This window comes from Pantherophis guttatus, chromosome 2, assembly GCF_059756535.1.
Source record: "Pantherophis guttatus breed Tessera chromosome 2, ASM5975653v1, whole genome shotgun sequence".
Taxonomy (NCBI): Eukaryota; Metazoa; Chordata; class Lepidosauria; order Squamata; family Colubridae; genus Pantherophis; species Pantherophis guttatus.
In genome coordinates this window covers 130,291,775-130,318,827 of record NC_142064.1, presented here as the reverse complement: position 1 = coordinate 130,318,827, position 27,053 = coordinate 130,291,775, and the positions used below count along the sequence as shown (strand labels likewise).

The following is a 27,053-nucleotide window of genomic DNA, read 5'->3' as shown; positions in this document are numbered from 1 at the left end:
TGGCAAACCATTTCTAAAATCTTGCCAAGAAAACTGAAGAACTTGTCCAGGAAATTGTCAGGATACAAGACTGACTCAATGACTCATAAACACACACACACACACACACACACACACACACACACACACACATATACACACAACATCAGATATTAAAAACCCAAAACATAACCATTCTACAGTATAAGTTACAGTATATAGATGGAACATGAACTGAAAAATATCAGCTGGATCATCCGCTTTGAGATTGAGAGATTTAAAAATATAAAAAATTGCTATACGAAAATCTGATTTATTTATCTTCATAGATTTTGTTCTTATTACACCATAGTCTGATGCTGTTTCATTGAAGATATCAGAAGACAATCATTAACAGATATGCCATGCAATATGTTTGCTATAACACTGTACAGCAAGGGCTGGATTTTATTATTTATCTATAATTTCCCGGTGCAAAATTGATTCTAAATAAGCTGCCTAGATTTTTGTAGGAAGCCAGCAAGGGAGCAGGACCACAAAAAAAATCTCATTATTTTGTTCTCCAGATATGAGACTCAGGTATACAGTCATCGAGCATAGCAGTTTCATTCAGTACTATGTAGATTGAGAATACACGTTAAGTTACTATGCTTTGGGCTGAAAGACGTTAAAGAAGGATTCTGTACCACTGCATTTTTTTTTCAAACCGCAAATGTTTTTCTGCACAATGTACTCATTCAGTCCAAGTCAGAGGGAAACAAACAAAAAAAAAATCTCTTTACCCCAAAATAGCTTTCGCTGGATAGAAGCTAGTTGAGTCACTCCTTCTGGGATTCATTAAAACATGCAAACTCCCTTACTCTGCACAGAGTTACCCTCTGTGTTTCCTTGCAAACCAGGTTTGGATTCTTAAACCATCTTATTTGACGCACTGTTTGCCAAGGGAGAGGCCCTGATAGGTAGACTAATGATATTCCTCTACAGGTCTAGAGGATCTGGACACAAGTTTAACAAGATTTACTAGTACAAAAATCCCCAAAAGTAGGCATTCTGGTCTGATTATTTATTTAAAGCATTGGTAAATGGACTTTTCACATAGGATAAGTACACAATAATAAACACCGGCATCCAATTAAAACTAATGTCAACATATGTAAAGCACATTAAAATAGTTTAAAAATAGCAAGAAGGCAGCTGTAATCTATAGCAGTAAAACCTGAAAAAGGAGTTAGGGCAGAAATAAAAGCACAGTTGTATGTATTACCTTTGCACATGGACATCCCTGGCTGAAATCACTGTAAATTAATTAAAGCCTTCTTTTACACATTATCTTTTGAACCCCTAAATCACAGGCTCTCAGCATTTCCAGATAGGGTTGGGAAAAATACCTGTTTTGAAATCCTGGACAACAGTCATTGGTCAGAACCCTCCATACCAAGGTAGATGGGCAAAGATCTGGATTGGACAGCATCTTATTTACATGCTGCCAGGTTGCAACAACAACAACTGGTAAATTTTCTTTAATCTGGTGCCCTCCAGATGTCTGGAACCACAAGAAATGGCAGTGCTATTTGGGAAGGATGAAAACTGTAACTCACCACATCTGACGAATACTGGGTGGTGGAAGGCCATGGTAAAATCAACTTTCATGCTCATGGATGACATTTCTAACGGATATGTTAGTTCTATTTCTGTTTAAACATCACAACAATGCACTCCTTTTTTTTTATTTACTTTTGATCTTAATACATTTGGTCTGTACATCAATCTACCTCAGTCCCTCCGTTAAAATACCTACCAGCTTCATAATATTTTTACCCGCTAACCTGTAAACATGCATGCTGCAACAATTTAAGTTGCCACAAATAATCTACCAAACCCAGTACTGTGGATGCTATCTTCCCCTGACAAATAGTGCTCTCAGTATTAGGAGGCAATTGGTTTGTTTGTTGGGGAGGAGGGGAGGGATTATCTAACTTCCTCTGGTATAGATACTTATAGCATCCTCTTATCTTCTGTTTTGAGGAGGGGCTGGCAAGGGTAGTTACATATTGAACAATGAACTTAATGCACAGCTCAATAACTATAAATCAAAAGCACTATAACTTATTATTGTATAACTCTTCACTTTGGGCTTTTAAATAGCACAATTTCCTTGACTTTGTAATTATCAACTTTTTTTAAAAAAAATGCTTTTAACGTATTATGTAAGCACATCATTGTTATACTGCTGTGATACTTGAACCTTACTGTTCAAAACTAAATAAGGAAAAAGAAAACCTTTTCTGGCGATTGTTAGTTTTAACATTCCAAATCTGTATTTTCTTTCTTGACATTTCATGGGTAGTAATAATAGCCAATCATGTTTAAGTTGACAAACAGCTAGCTAAATACATGTGGTTTTAAAAGAAATGTTTTTGTTTTTTTTCAAACGACTGCTTAGCAGACTGTTGCTCTTCTCACCCCCAGTGCAAAGTTTTCACCTTGGTCTGGATGGAACACAACAGAATGAAAATAAAGAAGGGATGAACTTTACAGGACAAAATAGAAAATCAATGGCAATTCCACTTGTAGTTGACGGGTAGTAAAAATAATAATAATACTGTAGATGGCATCCCATTGGAAACAGACTGAAACTGGGGTTGCTAAAATTGCTCCCAACTGAAAAGATTGCAGCATTACCAGTCAAAAGGCCATGTTCTTGTCATGTTCTTAACAGAGTTTGGCTGTTTTGGTCAAGAAGTGGTGTATTATAGTAAAAGACTGCTAGAAAGAACAGAAAAGGTATCATGAGATTCTTCTAGAATCCATGAAAAAAAAATTTTTCATTTTCATTGTCCATTCCAGACAGGATTCATACATGACTGGTTCCACAAATCACACTAAGCCATGCATAAATGATTGTTTATTGTATAACTTACACTACATGCAATGCCATAATTCATGGTTTACAAGCTGTGATGATGGTTGTAGTTACTTTTGCTGCTGCTATTGCAACAATTATGAAGATAATGTCAATTCACATTCCACTTTTCTGCCTCATAAGTAAACTCTACTGGCTTGGTTCACATAATACATTAATCAAAAACAAAAAAAAGAGTGGTTTCATGTGAAGTCTGAACACAGTCAACTCTGTTCCCTACCAAAATGATAATCAACCGGTCATGTCACTGGCACTTAGCTAGTATGACTGATGAACAGGGGTAACTGGATTTGAAGTGCAAAACGTTTGGAGAAGAATTGGAAAAGGTGGTTTAATACCTGTTGAGGCCAGGGATTTTACTAATATCAAATAATCTGTCTTTCAGTTCAGGAACTGATTCTGCCGTCTTAAACCTATCTGAACAAAATGGCAGAGAAATTCAGAAAACAGGTATATGACAGACAGATAGGTGCTTGGCAGAAAGTTTAAATAAAAGCACATAATCATTTGAGAAAGGATTCAGCCAAAAATGTATTTAACATCTAAGTATTAATCACAATTCTTTTGTTGAACTGGTTACTCGTATCCCTCATTGTCTATGGTTTATATGTCATGTGTGTGTGTGTGTGTTTTTGTGTGTGTGTGATTTTTTATTTTTTATGCTTATTGTTCTATCTGCTTGCTATACGTTGCCCATTTGGTGAGATGGGCAACTATGCACATTTTTTAAATAAATACACTCATTCAAGCTGGAAACCACACAACCCACAAAATTAGCTTCTCTATGGCTGCCACAGAAAAGGATAGCAGAGTTAGGACAAAGGCTCAACAATTTTGACTCACTTTCAAGCCTCTTGCTTGAACTTCTCTCTCCAAGGATTAATCCATACAGAAAAATCAGGGGGAAAAATCCTCCCACCACTACATTGGTAAACAGTTAGGCTGACTTTCCAGCTCACTCAGCCTTAGTAATCTGGTCCAGTAAAACAACTGAAATAGGAGGAATGTAGGCCTCTCCACCAAATGTATTACTTGAAGAAAATCCACTTAAAGAACCCCATCCCTGAACCTTACTATCTCAGTGGTAGTAAGAGTTACAGAGCAAAGAGTTTTAATTAATTCTCATAGCAAGGCAAGCACAGGGCGAGTCTTCATTTAGAGAATCTGTATTATTTTTAAAAAATTCCCTGCCAGTATCTTATTGTGCTCCCCCACCCCCACCCCATGGTATATTTAACCCCCTTAATTTCAAAGTCCTGAACCGCTAGATTGCACCATGAATTCCTTTCCCTCCACCCTCATTCATGCTCGCCCAGAATTCCTCATCTATAACACTGTCACTCAAACTCCCAATTCCAGCCCACCCAGCTGAATGGGGAAGAGAGAAGGCCTTGTTTATCAGAAGTATCAGAAACCACACTCAAGCTTACATGAGCCTCCCTCAAGCTGTTGTCAGGCCAAGCTCTTATCAGGCCTGTTATTTCCTGGACAGCACCACATTTTAGCCTGAACTTAATCCTCTCCAAATAGCTTCTGTACACACCATCAGCAGCCTGGAGGAATCAGGCAGGAACAGCAAAGAAAAAAAGAGAACTCTATGCTCGGTTTATCTATCTTTCTATGTTTATAAACTATTTAGCATCCCCCATGGGACGTAGGGATCAACAAATGCCTTAATGGACTAGGAAGGAAATATGTCTGGAGATAGACACTGACCAGTAGGATCCAGAGAATGTGGGCCCCTGGAAGATATTGGCATTTCCAGAGGCAATATCATTTCAGAAAAAGCTACAACCATTTCAGTTGTGACTTCGAGCTCTCCAACCATGATTAGTCCCATCTTCAAGGGTACTGTGAAGAGACTCTACTTCAGATCAACAGAATGATACACTGAGCCCTCAAACTCAATGCTGAAACTCTCTGGTTTGAGTGCAATTTTGCTATGCTAGTTAGAATTTCCCCAGGCTTTCTATTTATGTGTTTTGATATGACCAAATTTTGGTTTGATCTTGAATGATCTGGATAGCTGATTGTAGGCTGTAGTATTCAATCAATTTAGATTTATTTTGTTTTGGTCTCCCACTACTGACTTCTAATTGTTTTCTCTGTTCATAATTTTTGAATATCTGTTTTGATATTACTATAATTGTGTGGATGTCATTAATTTGATATGTCTGTAAAAATAATTTTACAGGTGGGTAGCAGGACAATATTGCCAATAAACTGTAGTTTGGGATTTATTTTTAAAAGCACAGCCTTGCCTGGTATGGTGTTTTATCCCTCCTATCCTATAACAACCAATTAGAGAGGAACAAAACAGTATGAAAGCCAATCACACATAGCTATTTGTTGTCCTCAAAATATAAGTATCCCTCAGGAGAAGGAGCAGGAGATGTTCAGCAATTCCAAAAAGAATCAAGGATGAGAAACTCTCTGGATTGTTCCACTTATGGAGGCCAAATTTTCCCATCTCTACACAAAGGAGATTCCAAGATAAATTCATAGAATACATTATCCAAAGTGCACAGCTCCACACGTTAAAAAAAAGATATGATTCCCATTTCTCCATTCAGTTCCCCAACTCTATACAAAGAAATATAATAATTGCAGGAAGGTTTGCAAACCCATTTTTTAAAAATGCAAAGAATTAAGTCGGAGGTTCTCAAATAGTGGGATTGGATGGCCTGGGGATCATAAGCACCTTAGCGATTTGTCTAAGAAACCTGATCAGCCTTGCCTACACAAGGGAAACCTGCTCTCGCTTTTGCTTCTTATTTTGCCTGCACAAATCTCGGTGTGAGGCTGCAGTGCTACAAAGTCTGAGATGTATGATCACAGATTCAAATTTAATTTTTAAAAGTAAATGGTGAAATCATTAATTCTGTTCATAGGGGAAGTGTCGCATAAATTCATGCATCATGGTATCACAAAGTTTGTGAATCGCAGATTAAAGAGTTTACCTTTCCAAGTGAACTCAATTCTGGTGTCCGGGCAGTATGTCCATGCGGGTGTTTTTTTTCCAAACAATAGGGAAGCATTTTACTATCATCTCATTCCAGAATCTTTTTAAAAAAAAACTTAGTTGCCTAAGTGTTCTTGGTGGTCTCCCAAGTTAGCATTTTAAGAAAGTCAAGTCAGCTGGGTGCTGCCACATAACTGGCAAAAAAGATCTGGACCATTTTTTCAATCATTTTAGTCAGAATAGGTAAATGGTAGCACACATCTAAAGGCCTTGTAAAATAGATCTAAAGAGAAAGGTTTATCTGCCGGATAATTAAATGTTTGATGAGATGTGCACCATCAATGTGCAACCTGTATACTTTGGCTTAACAGTTAAGATGCTGGGCTTGTCAACCAGAAGGTTGGCAGTTTGAGACCTAAGTATTGTGGGATGGGGTGAGCTCCCGTTACCTGCCCCAGTTCCTGCCCACCTAGCAGTTTAAAAGCATGCAAATGCGAGTAGATAAATAGGTACCACTTCGATGGGAAGATAACAGCACTTGGTGCACCTCAGTGTATAGTTACGCTGGCCACATGATGACAGAAAAGTCTTCAGTGCTGGCTCCCTCGGTTAAGAAACAGAGATGAGCCCCACAGTCTAGAGTTGAACCTTCCCAACGACCTTTAATTTCCTTCAGTACATTGTGGCTTTAAAATGTTCTATTTTTTCAATTTTCAATTTGTTTTTCTCATTTATGAAAACTAGATTGCTGAGGATTGATTCTATTGCTAAAACACTTTCTTAATTAAAAAAATAAGAAATTTATTCTTATTTTCAAAATTTCTCTCAGTACAGAGTATAAAATATACAAACAACTCTGGGATGCTGCAACAAGGCGCTCTGGTATGATAACAAAGGAAATCATGATTCTCCATTTGCCTTGCTCCTTCAAAGGGATCTCACCTTATATAATATTTGCTATCATATTTGCAGATATGTGTGTGTCCTCAGTTCTGCTATAATATTCCGGCTTATGAAATCTTGAAGGTGGACCTAAACTGATTTCAGTTGTTAGGGTTAAGATTTTAAATCTCTATTCTTTTACTTTTAAACTGATAGGTTTCCTTTTCAACATGTTTCAGATTACCATATGATATGTAGTTATGTTTATACCATATTATAGGCAAGACATCATTAGATATGATTTTAAAACCCTCCAAGCTATTGTTCAAAAAATATCTTCGCATACATAGCCAATGTTAAAAATGTAACTGGTGCTGCTTTCAGAGTGCTGCATATTTCTGTGAGGCCTATATATTGAGAAGAACAGCAACAAATCCACCCACATGTTTGATTCAGATTAAGAAATGGTTACTCAGTCTCATCTCTTACTAGGCTTTAGTCTGCAGGGCAGAGCACAGGCAAAGGATGGGGTGGTGATTAGTGTGATTGGACACACAAGGAATGTGTCCCCGTGCAGAAGCTCTCAGTGTACATGCAAAACAACAAAGTAATCATAACAACAAAGGATAATAATCACAATAATAATACCAATGGAGAAGGTAGTGGAACAGATGAGAATGATAAAAATAGGTAATATAAGACAGAAGACAGAACTGTGGAAATTAAGTGTTCAGCAGAGTGATGGCACCAGGAAAAGAAAAGAACTGTATTTGTATCTAATTGTTTTGGCATGCAGTTTATTTCAACTACTAATTATTACTAATAAGCACTAATCTGGGTACGATCCCTCTCAAAAGATATTTGTACAGGCACTTGTACTCTTTAATGGATGCTGAACATGCTTTCAGAGAGATAAAGTAATTTACTCCTCTTCTGGATTAAAACATGCCAAAGATTAAGACTAGCCAGTACCAAAGCAGTACCCTCTATACACAGAGTATCTCTGCAGTCCTGAATATGCAGCCTGGGTTAGTTATCTTGTGCCACTATCTTATCTTGCCACTGATCCACCAATAAGGAGACAGGAAATTGAAAAAAAGTCAGACTACTCAATAGTCTCCACAGGCATGAATGGTAGCTGCTCAGCACTTTTAGCGCCCAGACTGTGTCCAGCATCAACCCAGGCAGGAGCCATCTGCTCTCTTCAACTCAGGGTCCCTGCTTCTGCTCCTCCACAAATGCCAGCTAGCTCAGTTTGAGAAGGAGGGGTCGTTGGAGGGCTTTAAAAGACTAAATTACTGAAATTGAGGAAATTCCTACCCTCTTCTCGGTGGAGCTTCAAACAAGCCATTTATAACCAGCCGTAAAATGTTTGCAGCTGGGGTGCTATATAAGCCATTTGTCTTAGCAATGGCATTCCTGATGCTACAGAGTATGTCCCACACTTGGAAATATATGTTCCCTTAGAAATGCCCACACCCGGGAAAGGACTGGCTCTCTTGTTAGGTAAAGGAAGAAAACAAGAAGGAAGACTTCCTGAATTGGATACCTTCAAAGCAACTCACCACCTGCACAAGTGATATAGGGGCTCAATTGCAAGGGTTGATTCTAGTAAAGATTCCCTCAGGCAGACAACATGGGCACATCCTTGTAAAACCTTTGTAGTTCTATTAAAATGAATATGAATTCATTTGCTGTGGCTTTCTTCAGAAACATTTTTTTTCATACTAGTCTACAGCCCACAGATTTCCTGGTGGTCTCCCATCCAAGTATTATCTAGATCCAACTCTGCTTAGTTTTTTCAGGATCAACCAGGGTTAGCTAGGACTCTCATCTCCTGAGGCTTTGTGTTAAAAGTTTCCCTCAGGTCAAGCTAACCCCTGGTGATTTTGTAGAACATCTATATGGTTTTCTTAGTGAGAATATGGAAATGTTTTGTCACTGTTATCTTACAGGATTTTTTTGATGTAAATTTCCTTAATTGACAGCTCTGGGATTTCTGGATGGCCCATCTAATTCTATACACAATCACACCCATGGTACTTACATACTATCCTCACAGATTAGTCACCATCCTCCCAGTTCCTCTGAAGCCATTTATTTGACCTGATTTTCTGCAATCAAGTTCTAATGTTTCAAGCAAAAGGATCCTATAAAGTTCAGTGAAGTTACTAGGCCTCCTTGTATATTTGATTTTATTCAGTTGCTTCTATTCAGTTGCTTTTATTCATACTTAAATTGCAGCATATCATCAACCCAGAAGGGACATATATAATCAACATTCTTTAATATATAATAGATGCTCTGCCCAAGGGCATATGCTTATTTGCAAGCATGTATACTGCCTGTATGATAAGTTCATTTGTGATTGCTGACATTCATTAAAGCTTTCTCCTGATTGCTCCCTAAATTCCCACTTCATTGCAAAACAAAATTCCAAAATTTTGTGAACCTGATCAATAAAAATAAATAAAAGGTAGACAGAAACATCGTACTAGAAATGTGTTCCCGAAAACATAAGACCTGAGGCAGAGGTGCACCGCTTTCAGTCTGCAGCAAAGTCTAGGAAAAAATGTCAGGTTCACAATGCTGGTTAGCAAAGACAATATTGGTGACATCACGATGCTCTGATGCATATGTACTTGTAGCTGCTATGGGAGTCATCATCAGAGGCAGTATTGTGTCATATAGTTCCAGCTGACCTGAAATCATTAGGAAACCTTTTTTTCTACATTGTATTTGCATCACCACATTACCGCTATTGTTAGTTCTTCTGATCATGTGCACTCTTTCACTCTAAAGAGGAATTATGAAACCTTCGGGAAAGAAATCAAGTCAGTTTTATGTTTTGAAAAGTCATATGAATTGTAGGCGGGTGCCAAATCCATAAATCAGCTTTCCTCAACCTATTGTCCTCTTGATGTATTGGGACAAAGCAGACAAACCATGGCTAACGGCTAAGGATTAGGGGAGTTGTAGTCCTAGTTTACCTGGAGGGCAACAGCTTGAAGAGATGGTATCTAAATACCATATAGTTCATACAGGCTACCACAAGGAAAGCATTATAATTTATAAGGAGGCACCCCAATTAAAGTTTACCCCAAAACTATGGCCAGGAAATTTAAAGCTATAAAAATATACACCTACCCTGCTCATGCCCAGAGGCACTCCCTACTACTTAAGTCTGGTTAGTTGGAAAAGGAAGAGGAAAAGGAGAATTATTATTAGTATGTGTTCTCAAATGATCTCAGACAGGCCTTTCTCCCACTCAAACCTTTCTACACTAACGAAATTGCGGTTTCCCTGCCATGTCAGTAACAGCAACAGCTGTAACACAGTTGGAAGGGACCTTCGAGGTCATCTAGCCGAACCCCCTGCTCTCGCAGGAGACCTATACTATTTCTGATAGACGGTTTATCGAATCTCTCGTGAGACGCCTCCAGCGTTGGGAGAGCCACGATTTCCGAAGGCAATTTTGTCCCACTACTATTTCCCCTCTCTTCTTACGGGGAAGCGTCTTCTTGCTCCTCCAAAGCTCCGGGCTAAAGCCGAAATTCTCCCAAGGAGCGTTTTGATTTTTTTTTTCGGCAAGCCAGCGAAAGAGTTAAAGCGCCACATTTCCCAGCCAGCGCTCGGGCAGCCCGGGCGGGGTGGGGCCGCTCCAAATGAAAGCGCTTTGAAAGCGAGCTAAGAGGGAGCGGGCGCGAACTCCCATCGGGCGCGGGGGAGGGAGGGAAAGAAGGAACTCAACGCTCAAAAACTCCATCCCCAGGTATTCCCCTGCGACGCGGCTGCGAGCCTGCACCCGCTGGGCGTGTGTGTGTGTATAAATATACATCTAAGACTTTTGCTTTTCCAAGTTGTAAACACCCGCGATGGGTGCCAAGAAAAAAAGACACAGAGAGAGAAAAGAGAGAGAGAGAGAGAAGAGAGCGGGCAAGGAGGGAAGCGATTTGGCAGCTGCTCAAAGAGGAAAAAAAAGGGAGCGCAGGAGGATCCGCTGGGGACACCCTTGGGTGTTTGACAGATCTCTCCGACACCGCCGCCTCCACTTCCAGATTCTCCAGAGCGACTGAAAATAAAGGCATCGCTTCGTCTAATCTGCCTCCCCCTGCCCCCACGCCACGCCACACTGACTGGTCTGCCCCGCTTTGGGATCTGGTTGCATCTGATGGTGGAATGGAAAGGCGAATTTCAAGATCGCACATTGGCGCGCGCATTGTATCACAATTTCCCCCCCCCCCAAAAAAAAGGGGGGGAACGAAAGTTAAAATCAGTCCACAGCTGTCTGGCTTTTAAAGGATGAACATCACCTCCTGTTCCTCTCCAACTTTCAAATTAAACATAGTCTCTCTCCAGATATTCATTCCCCCATACTTTCTGGTTCGTTCCTCTGTACACAGGCGCGCATACTCGGGCCCTTTATTTAAAAAAAAAAAAAAAAAAAAGAGGGATTGAAAAGGAACTTCAAAGTTTCCTCCTCATCTGGTGTTCATAATGAGCTTCCAAGTCAAGAGAAAGAGCCACAAACTGGAGGTATTCCCCAGTTGCCGAGAAAGAGAACTCTCTCCCGAGATCAGAAGCGAAGAAAGGCGGCGGCTACAAATGTTCCCGAGAGACAATCAGGCATGTCCTCCTCCCATCAAAAGACCGAGGGCTGCGGGGAGGGAGGCAGCGAGGGAATGGCTTGGTTCCTCGTATTATCCCTCTTCCCCGATGCCAATGTCCCCTCTTTTGCAACTCTGGAGTTCCAAAGCAGGAAATCAAAAAGTTGGAAAATTAGGATCGAATCCATCACGCAATTCCGCCTACGCAGCAAACAGCGCCCCCTAGCAGGATGCCCCTCAGATCCACTCGTGCTCAAGGCCCACGGGAGATTTATGCTATGCCCTGCTCTACATTTACAACCCCACCCGCATCGACACTCTTCGGGAAACGAACCCATCGCTTTCATTCCTACCCTCCCCCCTCCCTCCACTCCACTCCACCCCATATACGACGACCAAGCATTAGTGCCGATCGGCGACAATCCACCTACATTGTAGGCTGGCCGGTTGGGGCCACCCGAAGGGATCCAAGCCCAAGGCAAACGGACTGATGCTCGATTTCCGCAGCATGCAAGCGCTCCGGTTAGTAACATCGTAGAGCTGTCGCGGCGTGACGGCGAATGCCTCCATGCAGTCGTACATCTTTCCGCTCCGGAATCCGCTTCCAGTGAAAATAGGCGAGGGAGAAGGAAGATACGGTGGCGAAAATATGGATGGTGGTGATGATGATGATGATGATGATGATGTTACTAATAGTGAGCTTGTGCTGGTGATCCAAGAAGAAAAGGAAATGTTCCCCTCCCTCCCGGAGAGGCGGCGGGAGGGGGGAAGAGGAGGAATAACTCGGGCTGCTATCAAACGAGCCCGCTCGCGCTCACACGCCACCTTCTCTGCCTCCCGCGTGTAATACACGTCCCGCGTGAAGTTGGGAGCTGAGAAGTCCAGCCTTTCCGATCTCTCCAGCTTTGCTCGCTGAAGAAGCTGCTACCTTGCCGCGAAAGCGGCTAAGGACTCCCCAATTGGTGGGCGTGGCTTGGGAGCGAAAGGGGCTGGACCCTGTGGGACGGATGCACAAAATCTGACTACACACAACAGTCACATACGGGGGCATAACACGCCGAGCAGGACCTAGGAAACGCGCCCAAACAGTGATTTGGCAAGCGCGCAACAAGGAACAATAGGCGAACGCGCGCGCGCACGTAGGCAGGGCTGTTGTTGGCGGCCGTGTGTGTGTATGTGTGTGTGTGTGTGTGTGTGGGTTTGGTTGGGTTTATTTTGTTTTTCCTCCTTTCTCTTGCCGCTTCTCTTTCCCCAGCCGCACCCACGATGGCACTCAGAACGCAGCAAGCAGAAGAAGATTGCGAAGTTTGAGCAAACGTACCACAGCTGATACGCGTATTTACTCGGAAGAGGGTTCCGCGGAATTGAGGGCTGAGTAAACACGCGTGCATTCGGGAGGCAAGGCTGACAGATCGCCCACCGAGGGAGCACACCGCATTTTATAATCCGAGAGGAGACGGCCCTATCATTAGTCTGAGTTCAGTAAACCTATAAAACAAACCGATTTGGGGATAAGGTAGAGCGCGGGGGATTAAGTGCGGCATGATACAGCCTGGCCTGACCTCCCAAATTAGCTCCCTATTTCCATTGTGCTGGAAGAGGTGCTGCCTGCCCCCATGATGAAGGTTGAGTAACTTTGAAAGTTGATCCCAGGGAAGTTGTCGCCTTGCTACAAATAGCTGCTTTTTGTACGCCTGCCTCTGCCAGCAAAATGTATCGCCTGAAAAAGGGCTCACACTTCTGTATTCACAGCGGGAGAATGGCTGAATAGAAGACATAAGCCTGCCCTGAAAGGTGAGAAGGGAAAATAGGTACCTTTCCTTTATAATCCCCTAAGGAGCTTGGCAAAAGTTATGAGCAGAGAATTAATACAGGAAACTCCGCTAAAGTCCACATGGAATAAATACAAGGGAACCCATCAGCAACCCAAAATGGTGAATAGGTGGTACAGGTAGTCCTACTATGGTTCATTTAATGACCATTCAAAGTTACAATGGCACTGAGAAAAATGACTTATGACAATTTTTCATACATGACCGTTTATTTATTTATTTATTATTCGTATTTCTATGCCGCCCACTCTCCGAGGACTCTGGGCGGCTTACACCAAAGACAGTATGCTAAATAGCATATTGCCCCCAACAATCTGGGTCCTCATTTTACCCACCTCGGAAGGATGGAAGACTGAATCAACCTTGAGCCAGTGAGATTTGATCCGCTGATCTGCTGAACTAGCAGTCAGCTGAAGTAGCTGCAGTACTGCACTCTACCCACTGCGCCACCTTGGCTCTTGTTGCATTGCAGCAGCCCCACATTGATCACATGATCAAAATTCGAACGCTTGGCAACTGGTTTGTATTTATGATGGGTGCAGTGTCCCAGTGACATGTGATCCCCTTTTGCGACCTTCTGACAAGCAAAGTCAATGGGGAAGCCAGATTCACTTAACAACCATGCTACTAATTTAACAACTGCAGTGATCCACTTAACAACTGGCAAAAAAGGTCATAAAATAGGGGAATTCACTTAACCACTGTCTCACTTAGCAATGGAAATGTTGGGCTCCATTGTGGTTGTAAATCAAGGACTACCTGTAATTGTTCTGGAATATCTTTGTAGGAAGGAGCTTTGGATCCCTGGAATCAACTTTTAAATAGGATTACTGCAAGTACAGTAATAGAGCATTCAGCAGAGTACTTGAAATGATGTTTATTCTGCTCATTGTGTCTTAATTATTATGGAGAACCCCAGCAGATAAATTACTCATGGCCAAATCACAGCATAGAAAGCAGCTTCTTCTCTTCCCATGTCCACGTAGTTATGTGGAACAGGAATTTAGTTCTGAAATCCAACACTTAATTCCAAAATCAAGGGATGGGATTTTGGAAAGCTACCCAAATAATTAGTCTTTTGTGCATATATATAAAAAATAAACCAACTCTGAATTCAAAACATATCTTGCTGCTTTTGTACGCATAATCAGAATAGTTAAAGAGATAAATAATTCCACATTGCAAATGCATGTTTTATTCACTTAAAAAAAAAAACTCAGTGAGTACAATATCTGGGCACAGCAGAGGAATCTGAATTTAATTAATAGAACTAAAACAGTGTGATATTGATTTATGTGACTGCTACATTCCCATGTCACAGCACAGAGCAGATTCATTCTTTACCACATTCAGATGTACAGTCTCCCCACCCCCCCCCACTCTTCCCAGCCAGTCTCTCAAATCGCTATAAGAAATTTTGTAGTGGAGCAGTACATATTCACAGAGTATAATCTGGCCATGTGGCAAGTGAACTAATTGGAGTAATCACTTTTTCACATGCAAAATCCCTTCTGGATCTAATTTGTCCCTACAAATAGGACCAGAGTTTAATATGCAGAAATCAACAAATGAAACATTTCAAAATGAGTGACTCGAGCATCCACCTATTGATAGATAACACCTGCCTGTCACAGGTAATACTGTTGCTCTCAATAAAGCCATTTAGCTCTTTGGGCGGATTCATGCATTACGGACAATGTGGTTATAGGGAGAGTGATACAATGGATAAGATGATGGACTAGAACTGAGGAGGATTGAGTTCAACTCCATCCTCAGCAGTGGAAAGTCATCAAGCCAATCTGAGGAAAGATAGGGTAATGAGGTATAAAAAGTCTTTCAAAAAGTCTTTGATAATAATCCAAGACTTCTCAGTAAGCCTAACAATCATGTAAAAGATGGGGTGTGGGGTATCCTCATGTGGATACACTATTGGCTAAAGGATAGAAAACAAGGAGTAAATGGACCTTCCTCACGAAGGATGGAATTAGTGGAGCCTTCCTAGGATTGGTGCTTCTCAAGACATTTATAGATGATCTGGAACTGGGTGAGATGAGTGGAATAGTCACATTGGCTGGTGACATTCAATTGTTCAGAATGGCAAAAATAATAAGGGACTGCAAAAAGCCCATCAGAGAAATGGGCACCAAAATGTCAGATGTCATTTGACATGAGCATGTGTAACGTAGCGAACATCGGTGCCAAAAATCCTTATATCAATTACTGGGATCAGAGTTATCAGTGATTGATGAGGAAAGAGACTTTGGAGGAATGGTAAACAGTTGACTGAAGGTGTGGACCCTGTATATGTCCAGTTCCACGGAAAAGGCCAACAGCATATTAGGGACTATAAGACGTAGTATTGAAAAAGGGTTGCCAATATTATAATGCTCTTACATAAATCAACGGTGCAAGAGTGCATCTGGAATATTGTATGCACTTCTGTCACTGTACCTCAAAAGGGATATAAGAGAGCTAGAAAATGTTTGGAGGAGGACAACTAAGATGATCAAGGGGCTGAAGCAACTTCGCTATGAGGAAATCTTGCCACATTTTTAGTTTTTAAAGCTTTGTAGTCTAGAAAGGGGGCAAACAAGAGGGGATATAATAGAGGTATATAAAAACGTGTGGTGTTTATAAAGTGGAGAATAAGCTGTTTTCCCCTTCCCAAAATATAGTACTGGAGGTTACCCAGTGAAACCAACTAAAGGAAGAAACAGGACAAACAAAAGAAAATATTTTTGTAACCAAAGTTTGGAATTTGTTACCACAAGATGTGGTACAGTCTACCAGCTATGGCTGGCTTCAAAAAAGAATTGGACCAATTCATGGAAGTCAAGGGAAATATAACAGCCTCTAAAGGCCATTTGTGGGAGATAGTGGGCTTCCTTGTACAGTTGCTTTGCCACTGTGAGAACAGAGCCCTAATCCAGCAGGGCACTACAAGCAAACAATAAATAAACAAATAAATGATTTAGTTAGCCATGACACAATTAGCTAGGTTCATAGAACATATTGACCCATAAACCATGAATTGCAAACTACAATAACTGGTTTACACAAGCCAAAATCAAATTCCCACATCATGGTTTACTGCATAATCTCTCTTTCTCCACAGCACCTGTAAAAATGGTAATAAATATTGTTGAGCCAAATATTATTACATTTGGCATGCAGACTCTTGAAAGGCCTTTTCATCACGTAAAAGGAAGCAAATTAATTAAGTAAACTTGCTTTATGTTAGTCACATATATTAATCATTAATAATACATCCTCCCAAGCTTTTTTCAGCCCTGAGTCTACAAATATGACCCTCAATGGACAAATATTTTGCTTTGACCCTTATTTTTTTTCTACAAATCTCATTCCAAATTTGATGCCATTCTTTATCAAGTAAGTGATGTGACAAATAGAACCATGTGGAATAAGAACTTAGAAAGTTTATCTGAGCAGTTAAATGAGATGCATGAACTCTCAATGGATCTGGGAATTTCAGCAATAATCTTGAACAAAACTCAGTTTCACTGTACCAAAATATAAATTTGCAAATATAGAAATATGGAGCCCTAAGTTATTTGGCAGCCATGGTAGCCAGGTTATCTTCATTGAGAAGAGAGTGGGAAATATTCTGAGGTTATTGATTGGCTGATAAATAACCATGGGCACATACTTCCTACCCTCCCTTATAAAACACTGTCATATCCCTAGAATCTTATCATGAATGATCTGGACACATGAATATACCTCCCCAAAAGGGAGAGAGGAAAGCATAATGAAATTTACGTATAGTGGTCCTGTGGCCATTTTAACAGAAAAAATAGAAATTGTTTTAGAATGTGAAAGATTGCTTTAAGATTCTTTCAATTTTGATGAGATGAATCCCACTGAAGGAGTGAATGTGGAGTGGGGCTGGGTCAAATTGTCCATAAGGTCAACCTGAGCCAGCTGTCAATTATTTTACTTTAAATACATTCTATAGAGATCTAGCTCTCTGGAGAAGACTCTGATGCTGAAAAAGATGGAAGGAAAGAGAAGAAGAAGGACGACCAGCAGCAAGTCCAAAATCAGTTGCAGTGTTGATGAATGCATCATTGGGAGACCTGAAGGATTATCCTGGGGACAGATCCTCTTGGAGAAAATCAGCCTATGTGGCTGGCACATAATCAGTCAATCAGTCAGTCAGTCAGTCATCACACCTCCCTCTCTGGAATTTATCAGTTGTGCAATGAAATAACCCAACTACTAAATCTGAGCATAGCAAGGCAGCTCAATTCTCAACCTGATGCAGTTTCACGCACTTATATGTTCTCCTGCTATGAGACACATGTTTTGGCCACTTTAGTTAATGTGTGGTCAATGCGGCACTTGCTCTCACAGCTCCCAATTGGTATGGCATTCCCAGACTATGTCCCACCATAGTCCCAAAGGTTCTTTTTCCAAAAGGCAACTGGACTTTCCTAGGGTTTTTTTTTCTCTCTTTGAAAACGTTTCACTTCTCATCCAAGAACCTTCTACCAGAACCGAAGAAGCTTGTTGGGTGAGAAGCAAAACGTTTTCAAAGGAAAAAAAAATCAAGAAAGTAAGTCCACTTGTCTTTTGGGGAAAAAACCCACCTTTGGGACAGCCATGACCTGGATAATTGAGATATTCATATACCTGTCCCACAATACTCTCTGACCCCATCCGGTTCATTGGCTATCTGCTTTTCGACAGAGTAAATCTCTTGAGATTGTTCAGTAAAATGTGCCAATGTTTATTTTGCTTCTCAAATGGCTGAATAGCCCCATCATGGTGGAGCCTGCCCCTTCCCAGAGGCTGAAATAAATTGGCTCATTTATGCGCGCACACACACACACACACACACACACGGGGCTGCTAAGATCTTTTCACCCTCCTCTCTCTGTCTTGTTTCCACTAAATGGGCCAATATATACACACTTGCTAGTTGTGCTGGAGAAGGCCTACATTTGTACCTCCCTCTGTCTTGGCTGAGTTAGGCCTCTTCCCTGCCTCCCCAGCCCCTATGCCAAACTTAAATTCCTTTGTCCCTTGCCGAGTTTGGACAAACCAACATCAGCTTTCCCCACTAACTAAACTGGGTTTACACAGACCCCCTCTGCCCCCCCAGGTAATCTGGACTCTCTCTGTGTTGGTTGGGCTAGGCTCTGTGCCAGTGGTTAGCCAGACCAGGCCAGGCTGTTCCACCTCCCTCTCCGGCAGCCTCTCCCTTTCCTTCCAGCTCAAAGGCCGAGCGAGCGAGCGGAGCGTCAGCCGAGCCAGCGGTATGAACTCCGCAAGAACCCCCTTTGGGTGCAGTAACCTCTACATGACCCAGCTCCATGGCAGCCCTTCCCTTCTCTTCTCTGCAGGCCCTTGCTTTTTTTCCTTTGGCTCAGCTTTTCCACAGGCTCCTTCTGTCCTGCAGCCTTCGGAAACGGCTTCACAGTTCTCCCACTGATGCCCGTCTTCGGCCACCCGTCCCCTCACCATCGCTTTGGCAACAAGTCCGTTTTGAGCCCTTGTTTTTTAAACGCAACTTAAAAGCTGCCGATGTTGCGTTTAGCCTTTGCAGCAAAAGGCTTCAGATTTGCATGCAAGGTATTCACATACACAGTGGAGCAGTAACCTCAAGTGTTTTTCCTCTCCCTCAAGCTTTCATTCCACCCATGCTCTGTACACTGAGTGTAGTCCATGAGCAGGGAGGGAGGGAGGGAAGTTAAAGATCTACAAAGACTTAAAAACAGCACAAATGTAAAGGTTCCGGCATGCTACATTATCAAGGCCAGAAAGAGAATCCTCTGGATTTGCCACAAAACAGGCTGAGATTCTTACTATCTATGAATAAGATTAATTGGTGGTCTTTTGACGGGGCAGTGGGAAGGAACCCCCTACCCCCATGCTTTGCCCCGTGCAACTCCTATGTCCATCGTTTCCCAACTGTGAGGAATGCATCCCGCTGAATTACAATCCCCTTTCACATACAATCAAACCCTGCTCTGCACCCCATTTAGGCTTTCCCCCAAAACTAATACCGCATGCCAGCATTCACAATGGATAGTTTTAAATTGCAGATTCAATCATCTCCTCCTCCCAATATTTAAAAGGAATGGGGGGGGGGGGAGGAGATAAAAAAAAAAGAAAGTTCCCTCCATGCAAGAATCACTCCTGGACCCTTAATAACCGAGGAAGTGTAGATAGGAGGGAGACCTTAGTTTTAAAGGACATTAGTTGGTTCAGTTGACTTAGTAAATAATAAACTCGGGGAACTTTTCCTGAGCACACAGGAGCATCCCCCCCACACTCCCCCCAAAAGATCTCCCGCCTGTACTGACACAAGACTCTGCCCTGCAGCTGCTCCCCCTTTCCCCTGCTTGTGGCTTTTCGTTGCTGAGTAGAGACTCATACCCGGCGAGGGTTTCTTCCTTGCATCCTTCTGGCTGCACTGCAGAGATCAGAAAGGTTCCAATTAGCCTGGCCCGCCTGCCACTAATTCAAACCAGAAGTTGCTTTGCACGGGCTCTGCTTTGTGGCTGAGCTGTGCTGGAGTCCCTGTATATAAAGGCATTCCTTCCCTTGCTCTCTCTCTCTCCCCTTCCCTATTACCCCCATATTGAAACATATCTCCAGAGGGGAAGAAGGGAGAAGGAGGGCAGGGGGAAAAGGATCTTTCACCAAAGTCTGGTCTGAAATGTCTTCTTTAACTTTGCAATGCCCTTGTTTTATTTTCTTAGTGGGTTTTTTTCCCCCCTTACCTGCAACTTTCAATTTAAAAAAAACAACAACAAACCAGTCTTCCCAGATTAGGGTTATCTTTTGGATCAGTCCCATATGTCATTTCCCCCTACATACTACAGCCCCTCAACAGCTACATAAATTAATGAAGGGAGTGGAATTATATATCCAACCCTCAACCGCAAATTAGATAGAGTAGTATCTTTTCAAGTATAAGAAGCATAACAAAGTCGTCTGATTGCATTAGAACCATTCACAGGCCAAAATTAAACATGTATTATTATTATCTGATAAAGAAAGGAAGGAGAATTATATTGAAAAAGGAGATACTAAATACAAGTCTTTCTATTTTAGACAGTCTTATTGTGAACTACAATTCTTCAGATGCCTGGAAATCTGTCTTGATATGCATATGGACATGAAGACATGCCCATGAAAAATATTAACAACAAAATGGTCAGAGAAAAATAAATAAACGTAACTTAATTCCATTAGAAGACGGCAACTCATCTTGAAACATTCAGAAATTGGATGAACCAGGAAGAAACATAATTATAAACCTGAAACAATCCAGAATCAAAAGGTCCAGGGGAAAAAAAAGCCTTTTAGAGCAAAAGATGTTAAGGTTTTTAGAAGACTGCCATTATTCAATATCCCAGGAGTGAAGATTCTACAAATGTTGCTGTAATATCGTTTCAAAAAGCTCGAAACAGCTTGACTACGGGTGAAGAACCTTGGGAATTGTAGTTCAGCAACCCGAGGTCCAGATTTTTTTTTCCTTCAAAATGATAATTTGAGGGCATCAATCTTCTGGTTAATGAGTACTGAATACATTAGTGAAAGGATGAGCAGTCTACTTCATTAGATCCACAAACTGAACACATAAAGCTGACTTAGGATAATGCAGTCCAACTTCCATCTAATTCAGTGCAGCCTACTCTGACTAGTTATGGATATCCATATTCTTAGGCAGGGGTGCTTCTTGGCCCGGGTGTCACCTTTTAATCCAGCCTCCCCAATCCAACACCTTCCAGATGTGTTGGATTGCAATCCTTGTATGTCCAGCCAGAATTCTGGTGGTTATTTTCCAATAAATGTGGAGGGTGCCAGGTTGAAAAAGAAGGATACTTAGTAGAGATATATCAGACCAAACCAATGTCTAGATACATTTAGAGCACATACAGGAGCATTAAGCTGTAGATTGGCTCCTTGTAACTCTAATTATAATGGTGGGCATGCATACACTGAAATAAAAGAGAGACTAAACCAAGACACTAATGCAGAAATAAACAGTAATCCTTTCCCAAAACAATAAGAAAAACCAAAACCATCGTTTTAAAGGTGGAGAAATATTCACACGACTTAGCCACTTAATACAATAAGGAGATCTTACAGTATGTATCTGGTCTTCTAGTTTTGGGGTCAGTTGACTGGGTAGCTATGTTTGCACAAGTACAATTCAGTTTTTGGATACCATCATAAATACTCAACACCCCTCCCTCCCAGCAGATGCAATAAATGCTTGAAGTTGAATCCATGCTGTGTATGAACACAACTGAGTGACCCTGGGCTGGAAGCCAGATACTTCTAATGTAACAGTTACATGTCCAATGGCTGTATGAATGGGAAGTCAATCAGCGTAGCTCAGTGGTGGGTTGCCCCCGGTTCGGACAGGTTCTATAGAACCAATAGTAAATCCGGTGGGAGGCTCCGCCCACTGACCCGGACGTCATCAGAAGCAATCTGTGCATGAGCGAACTGGTTGTACAATGCGAACTGGTAGTAAAGGTAAGTAGAACCCACCCCTGGTGTAGCTTAGATACTACACTTTCCTGAGATAGTTGACTACCTGGCAATCTACTGCAGAGAGAGAGAGAGAGAGAGAGAGAGAGAGAGAGAGAGAGAGAGAGGGAGGGAGGCAGGCAGACAGACAGGCAGGCTGAACCCTCTTCTTACTTTTGGGAATAGAGTGGAATAGGAGCAGGAATTCTTGCACTAGATACAAAGCCTATCTGTGATTTGGCTGAGCAGAAAGGAAAGTGGGGATGGAAAACATCTACTTTCTTCCATGAAGCCATGGAAATGGGAAAGAATAATGTGACTTTAAAAAAAAACACACATAATTTCTATAATTCCTGAACCAGAAATTTGGGAGACGGGCTGAGCAAAAGGGTATAAAAATATAAGAGCTTTTGTCTTCTATTGTAACCAGAGAAGCAGGATTTGCTGAGGCTAGGATTTCAAGTTAAATAGGAATTCTATTTAACACAATACTAGTGACAGCCTTGGATCTCTTGCAAGATAGAGTGGCTGCCTGGCTCCTTGCAATTTTCTGTCTTTGTTCTAGCTGGGCCCATGGTCTTCTCAAATCAGCAAGTCTGGAGGCTCTCACAACTTCTGCTGGGACAGCAGATCAAAGCCGTGGCCAGAAGACAATCAGCTCCAGCTAGTGTTCCAAATAGGACAACTTTGAAATGAGATATGCTAGTTTTGCAGTCACATAATGCTTTCATCACTCAGGTTTTGACCACTACTGTAAAGTGCACTGCTTGGACTTGCCTTTAACTTGGTGCAGGATGCAATATAGGTAGTCCTAGACTTAAGACCACAATTGAGCCCAACATTTCTGTTGCTAAGTGAGACATTTGTTAAGGGAGCTTTGCACCATTTTACGGCCTTTCTTGCCACAGCTGCTAAGTGAATCACGGCAGTGGATAAATTAGTCACACGGTTGTTAAGTGAATCTGGCTTCCCCATTGATTTTGCCTGTCAAAAGTTTGCAATGGGGGGGGTGTCATGTGTCCTTGGGACACAGCAAGGGTCATAAGTATGAGTCAGTTGCCAAGCAGTTGAATTTTGATCACATGATCATGAGAATGCTACAAAGGTTGTAAGTGTGAAAAACGGTCATTGGTCACTTTTTTCGGTGCCATTGTAACTTTGAGCCGTCACTAAGTGAACTGTTGTAAGTCGAGGACTACCTGTATTCAATATTCTGATTAATAAAAACTAGTTCAGCAGGCCAACACTCCTCATCTGGTCACTGCACTGCTTTTCTATAACTTTCTGAGTACAATTCAAAGTGCTGGTTTTCCCCTATAAATCTCATCTTGGCGCAGGTCCTAGTTACTTAGGGAACATCTGTTCCAGGTAGAATTTGCCTGTTCTGTATGTATGTATGACTCTGAAAGGTATACTTTATGAAGATAGAAGGGTAGAGTAGAAGGAAACAAGCTCAAGTCTTGTAGAATAGTCTCCCCCAGGCCTGCCCGGGACAACAATGGGTTTTCTTTCATTGATCTTTAGGACCAAGCTTAAAATTATTTTCTTTTGCCAGACTTTTGAATCTTAATTTCTTGGGGTCCCTATTGCCTTTTACCAGTTGTATGTATTATTTTAGTTTTAGTTTTTACTAATGATTGTTTTACGGTTTTAGCGGTGTTTAATTATCGCAAGCCAACCCAGTCTCACATTATTGAGTTGGCACAGAAGTAAATATGGCTATATTTGCTTTCACAAATGAGTTATTTAGTCACTTCCAACTGTAGTGCACTGAGTCTTTCTTAGCTTCCTTTTTTTATTCCTATTTATGTCTGCCATGTGTAGTAGCAATGCTTTGAAGAACCAACTCTTTGACAATCCAGAAAAGCTTATCTTTGAATTGTTTCAAGGCAACGCATACAGTACTTCCAAATATATTTATCCACTTGATACAGTAACTATGTTTTTAAGATGTATTGCACATAATCTGTGCTGTTAGTGGCTTATCAAGACTTCCTAAACCCAGCCAGGGTGATCTGTAAAGGTGCTTATATGTTAAAAATGAGGATTTAGTATGACCTATGAACCAAGTCATGTAATTTGTACACCACCTTTTATGGTTTGAGTAAACTATAGTTTGTTGCTTTTTCAACACACCGTTAAGCCAATGGTTGATTAGCACAACTGTGAGCTGGCCAGTATGTAATGGTAACAGTAAAAGAGTTGGAAAGGACCTTGGAGATCATTTAGTCCAACCCCCTGCTCACATAGGAGATCTATACTATTTCTGACAAATGGCTGTCCAGTCTCTTCTTAAAAGCCTCCAGTAATGGAGCACCCACAACTTCTGAAGGCATTTTTTTCCCACTGGTTGATTGTTCTCAGGACCCCACACACTGAGTCAAAGCCAGCAGAGGCAGTATTATTGCAAGGTCCTTCCATATTCAACATATAAATAAATACCCAGTTGAGAAATGCAGACTCAAAAGTCCTGCAAAACTGACAGCTCAGTTTCTGGAATACAAAAACCAGCACTGTGCGATACAAAACTCCAAAAGCTATCAGTTTGTCCCACTTCAGAACGTTTCCCACCTATTTGCAGAAATTCTCATTATGGTTACAGCATGGCACATTAGAAAGGCCGTCGAGAATCCGCATCAGAGTTCTGTGCAGCAGACGAAAGCATGGCTGTTCGCAAAAACAGCTGCTTTCCATGGAGTCAGTCTTTATCAGTTCAACAATTGTAGGAAACATTGGCAGTCTTGGGATTACTAGCTTTTTCTAGAGGTCATTCTCCCTTCTTCAGCTGATAGTTTTACTGTCTGAACGAGTAACTTTTACTATCTGCAGCAAATCGTTTCTTACATCCAGTGGTGGGATTCAGCCAGTTTGCACCACTTCGGGAGAACCGCTTGTTAACTTTCTGAGCTGTTTGGCAAACTGGTTGTTGGAAGAAATCATTAGGGCAGAGAACCGGTTGTTAAATTACTTGAATCCCACCACTGTTTACATCCTATAAATACCCTTTGCAGCTTGATGTATTTGACAATCTGCAAACATTAATACAATGGGGCAAAAGCATAATCAATGGAGTATTTACCTTGGGCTTGAAAATACAGTATATGTGTATTTCTTTTGAAGCTGGTGTTTTGGTGCTGACCCATTTCGTTTGACTACATGGAAGTAGATACCTCTGCATCATGCCACAAAACTTTTGCTTTTTTGAAGCCCAGGTCTGTGCACAATTACTGTAGGTGCACCTAATACCCTTGAAATCAGCAGACTAAGTGTTCAGTGCACCTAACCTTAGATTCAGGTTGATACTATACAAGTAGTCCTCCACTTACAACAGCTCATTTAGTGACAGTTCGAAGTTACAACAGCACTGAAAAAACTGACTTATGACCATTTTTCACACTTAAGACTGTTGCAGAAAATTCAGAGTCCTTGGTAATGGACTCATGTTTATAACGATTGCAGTGTCCCAGGGGTCATGAGATCAGTTTTTGTAACCTTCTGACAAGCAAAATCAATAGGGAAGCCAGATTTCCTTAACAACTCTGCTATTAACTTATCAACTGCAGTGATTTACTTAACAATATGAACTCTGGTGGCTCAGCAGACTAATTAACATCCACTTACATCTGCTGCCTGCAATTACTGCAAGTTCAAATCTCACCAGGCTCAAGGTTGACTCAGCCTTCCATCCTTTCTAAGGTAGGTAAAATGAGGACCCAGATTGTGGGGGCAATAAGCTGACTTTGTATAAATATACAAAAGTATGAAGGCTATTGCTTAACGCATTGTAAGTCGCCTTGAGTCTCCGGAGAAGGGCGGCATATAAATCAAATTAAAAAACAAAACAAAAAATACAATTGTGGCAAGAAAGGTCGTAAAATGGGGCAAAATCCACTTAACAACTGTCTCACTGAGCAACAGAAATGTTGAGCTCAATTGTGGTCATAAATTGAGAATTACCTGTAAATCAATATGCCAATTTACTTGTTTTTCTTGCTGGGATCCAGCAAGAATTCAGGTTGTGGAGTACATTTCAAAGACTGCTTAGGAACCTAAATTCCAAGCAATTTTTACTAACATTAAGTAGTATTGTAAACTTTGCATAAAGCATCTTTTCTGTAGCTTTATCTTATTTTAATCTTCCTGATTCATTGCTTCTGTGTCTGTCCATTTGTATCCGATCCTCTCTGCACTTCTCATGAAGCAGCGTCATTCACACTTGAGCAATATCATTTAGCTAGTTAAATGACTCCACTTTCTTTAGTACCTCATTATGCCCTGCCGTTTCCTGAAGTGGGAAAGAGAAAGGGTTTGAATCTTGCAGCCCCACCTCTAAATCTGACACCGTTTTCTTGCTAAAAGATTGCATGCACTTTGCTAAGGGAAGTCAGGAAGTTCCAGTGGTGGGAACTGGTCCTAGGCACAGACCTTCTTCAGTTCTCGTTAAAGAAGCTGATAACTGTTTCCTGTTGCAGCAATGTTCACAATTTCCTTTGCAGGTTCGGGTAATGGGGCACTGGGCTGTCACATCTGGGCACTGCACAGTCCACGGTTTCATACTTCTGGTGGCAGCTGACGTACTTCTTGCTTTAAGGAACTATTAATGTTTTCCTTTTTCCTTACTGAAAGAAACTGCAGGGACCAAGATTTACTGACGGCAGCCAGCTTTCCTGAAAATATCTTACATCGGTAGCCATACTCAAGCCGTTGGCTTGTCCCCATGTTTCTCTCAAAAGTTAATATCTTTGCATCAGTCTCCAGATCTTAATTCATTCCTTTGGTCTTCCAAACAAGAACACAGTCCTTAGTAGCTTTCCTCTGAAGCTTTAACAACCACATTTCTTTCTCCCAAGCTTCCTAGATCCAATGGTGGGATTCAACCGGTGTAACAACCGATTTGCTGGGTGCGCACTTTACGTGCACATGCTTGGTTCGCTCGCATGTGCGCCACCCGCGTGCTCCACGCGCACACGGTGCGTTTGAGAACAGATCTAAAACATACCTTCTACTTCAGCCCAGTGAGTAAAACAGCTGAGGCACGGCAATCCGCTCTGCCGTGCCGATCAGCTGGGTTTCAAACAAAGGAAATAAAGGTCAGTATAGCTAGGGGTGGGCGGGCAGGCCCACCTGATCGTTGGAGCGAACTGGTTCGCTCTCAGCTGATCATCAGAGTTACTGTACGCCCAAACCAGTGCGAACCAGCAGAATCCCACCCCTGTCTAGATCCCTGAAGAAAAGACAAACAGGCAGGGATCCCTGTCAAGAATCACACTTGAACAGACTAATACACAACCCCATCCCACTCAATCAGGAAACGAAGGTATGTTATAGACCCCGTTGGTTAAAGAATTTTGGCTGGA

The 27,053-nt window shown here is 41.6% G+C and overlaps 1 protein-coding gene across 6 annotated transcripts in view; it reads right to left on the bottom strand.

Annotated features, from left to right (window-relative positions):
* The window catches only part of RARG (retinoic acid receptor gamma), a 156,146-nt gene that overhangs the window by 39,057 nt on the left and 90,036 nt on the right, over window positions 1-27,053 (bottom strand). Inside the window, exon 1 of one of the 6 annotated variants that reach the window (XM_034419162.3) lies at window positions 11,785-12,469. The exons of the other annotated variants lie outside the window; for them this stretch is intronic. Within the exon in view, the coding sequence (XP_034275053.1) occupies window positions 11,785-11,935 (151 nt within the window). The 5' untranslated portion in view covers window positions 11,936-12,469. Of the gene's footprint in view, window positions 1-11,784; window positions 12,470-27,053 lie in introns of those variants that run through there. 6 annotated transcript variants of the gene reach the window in all.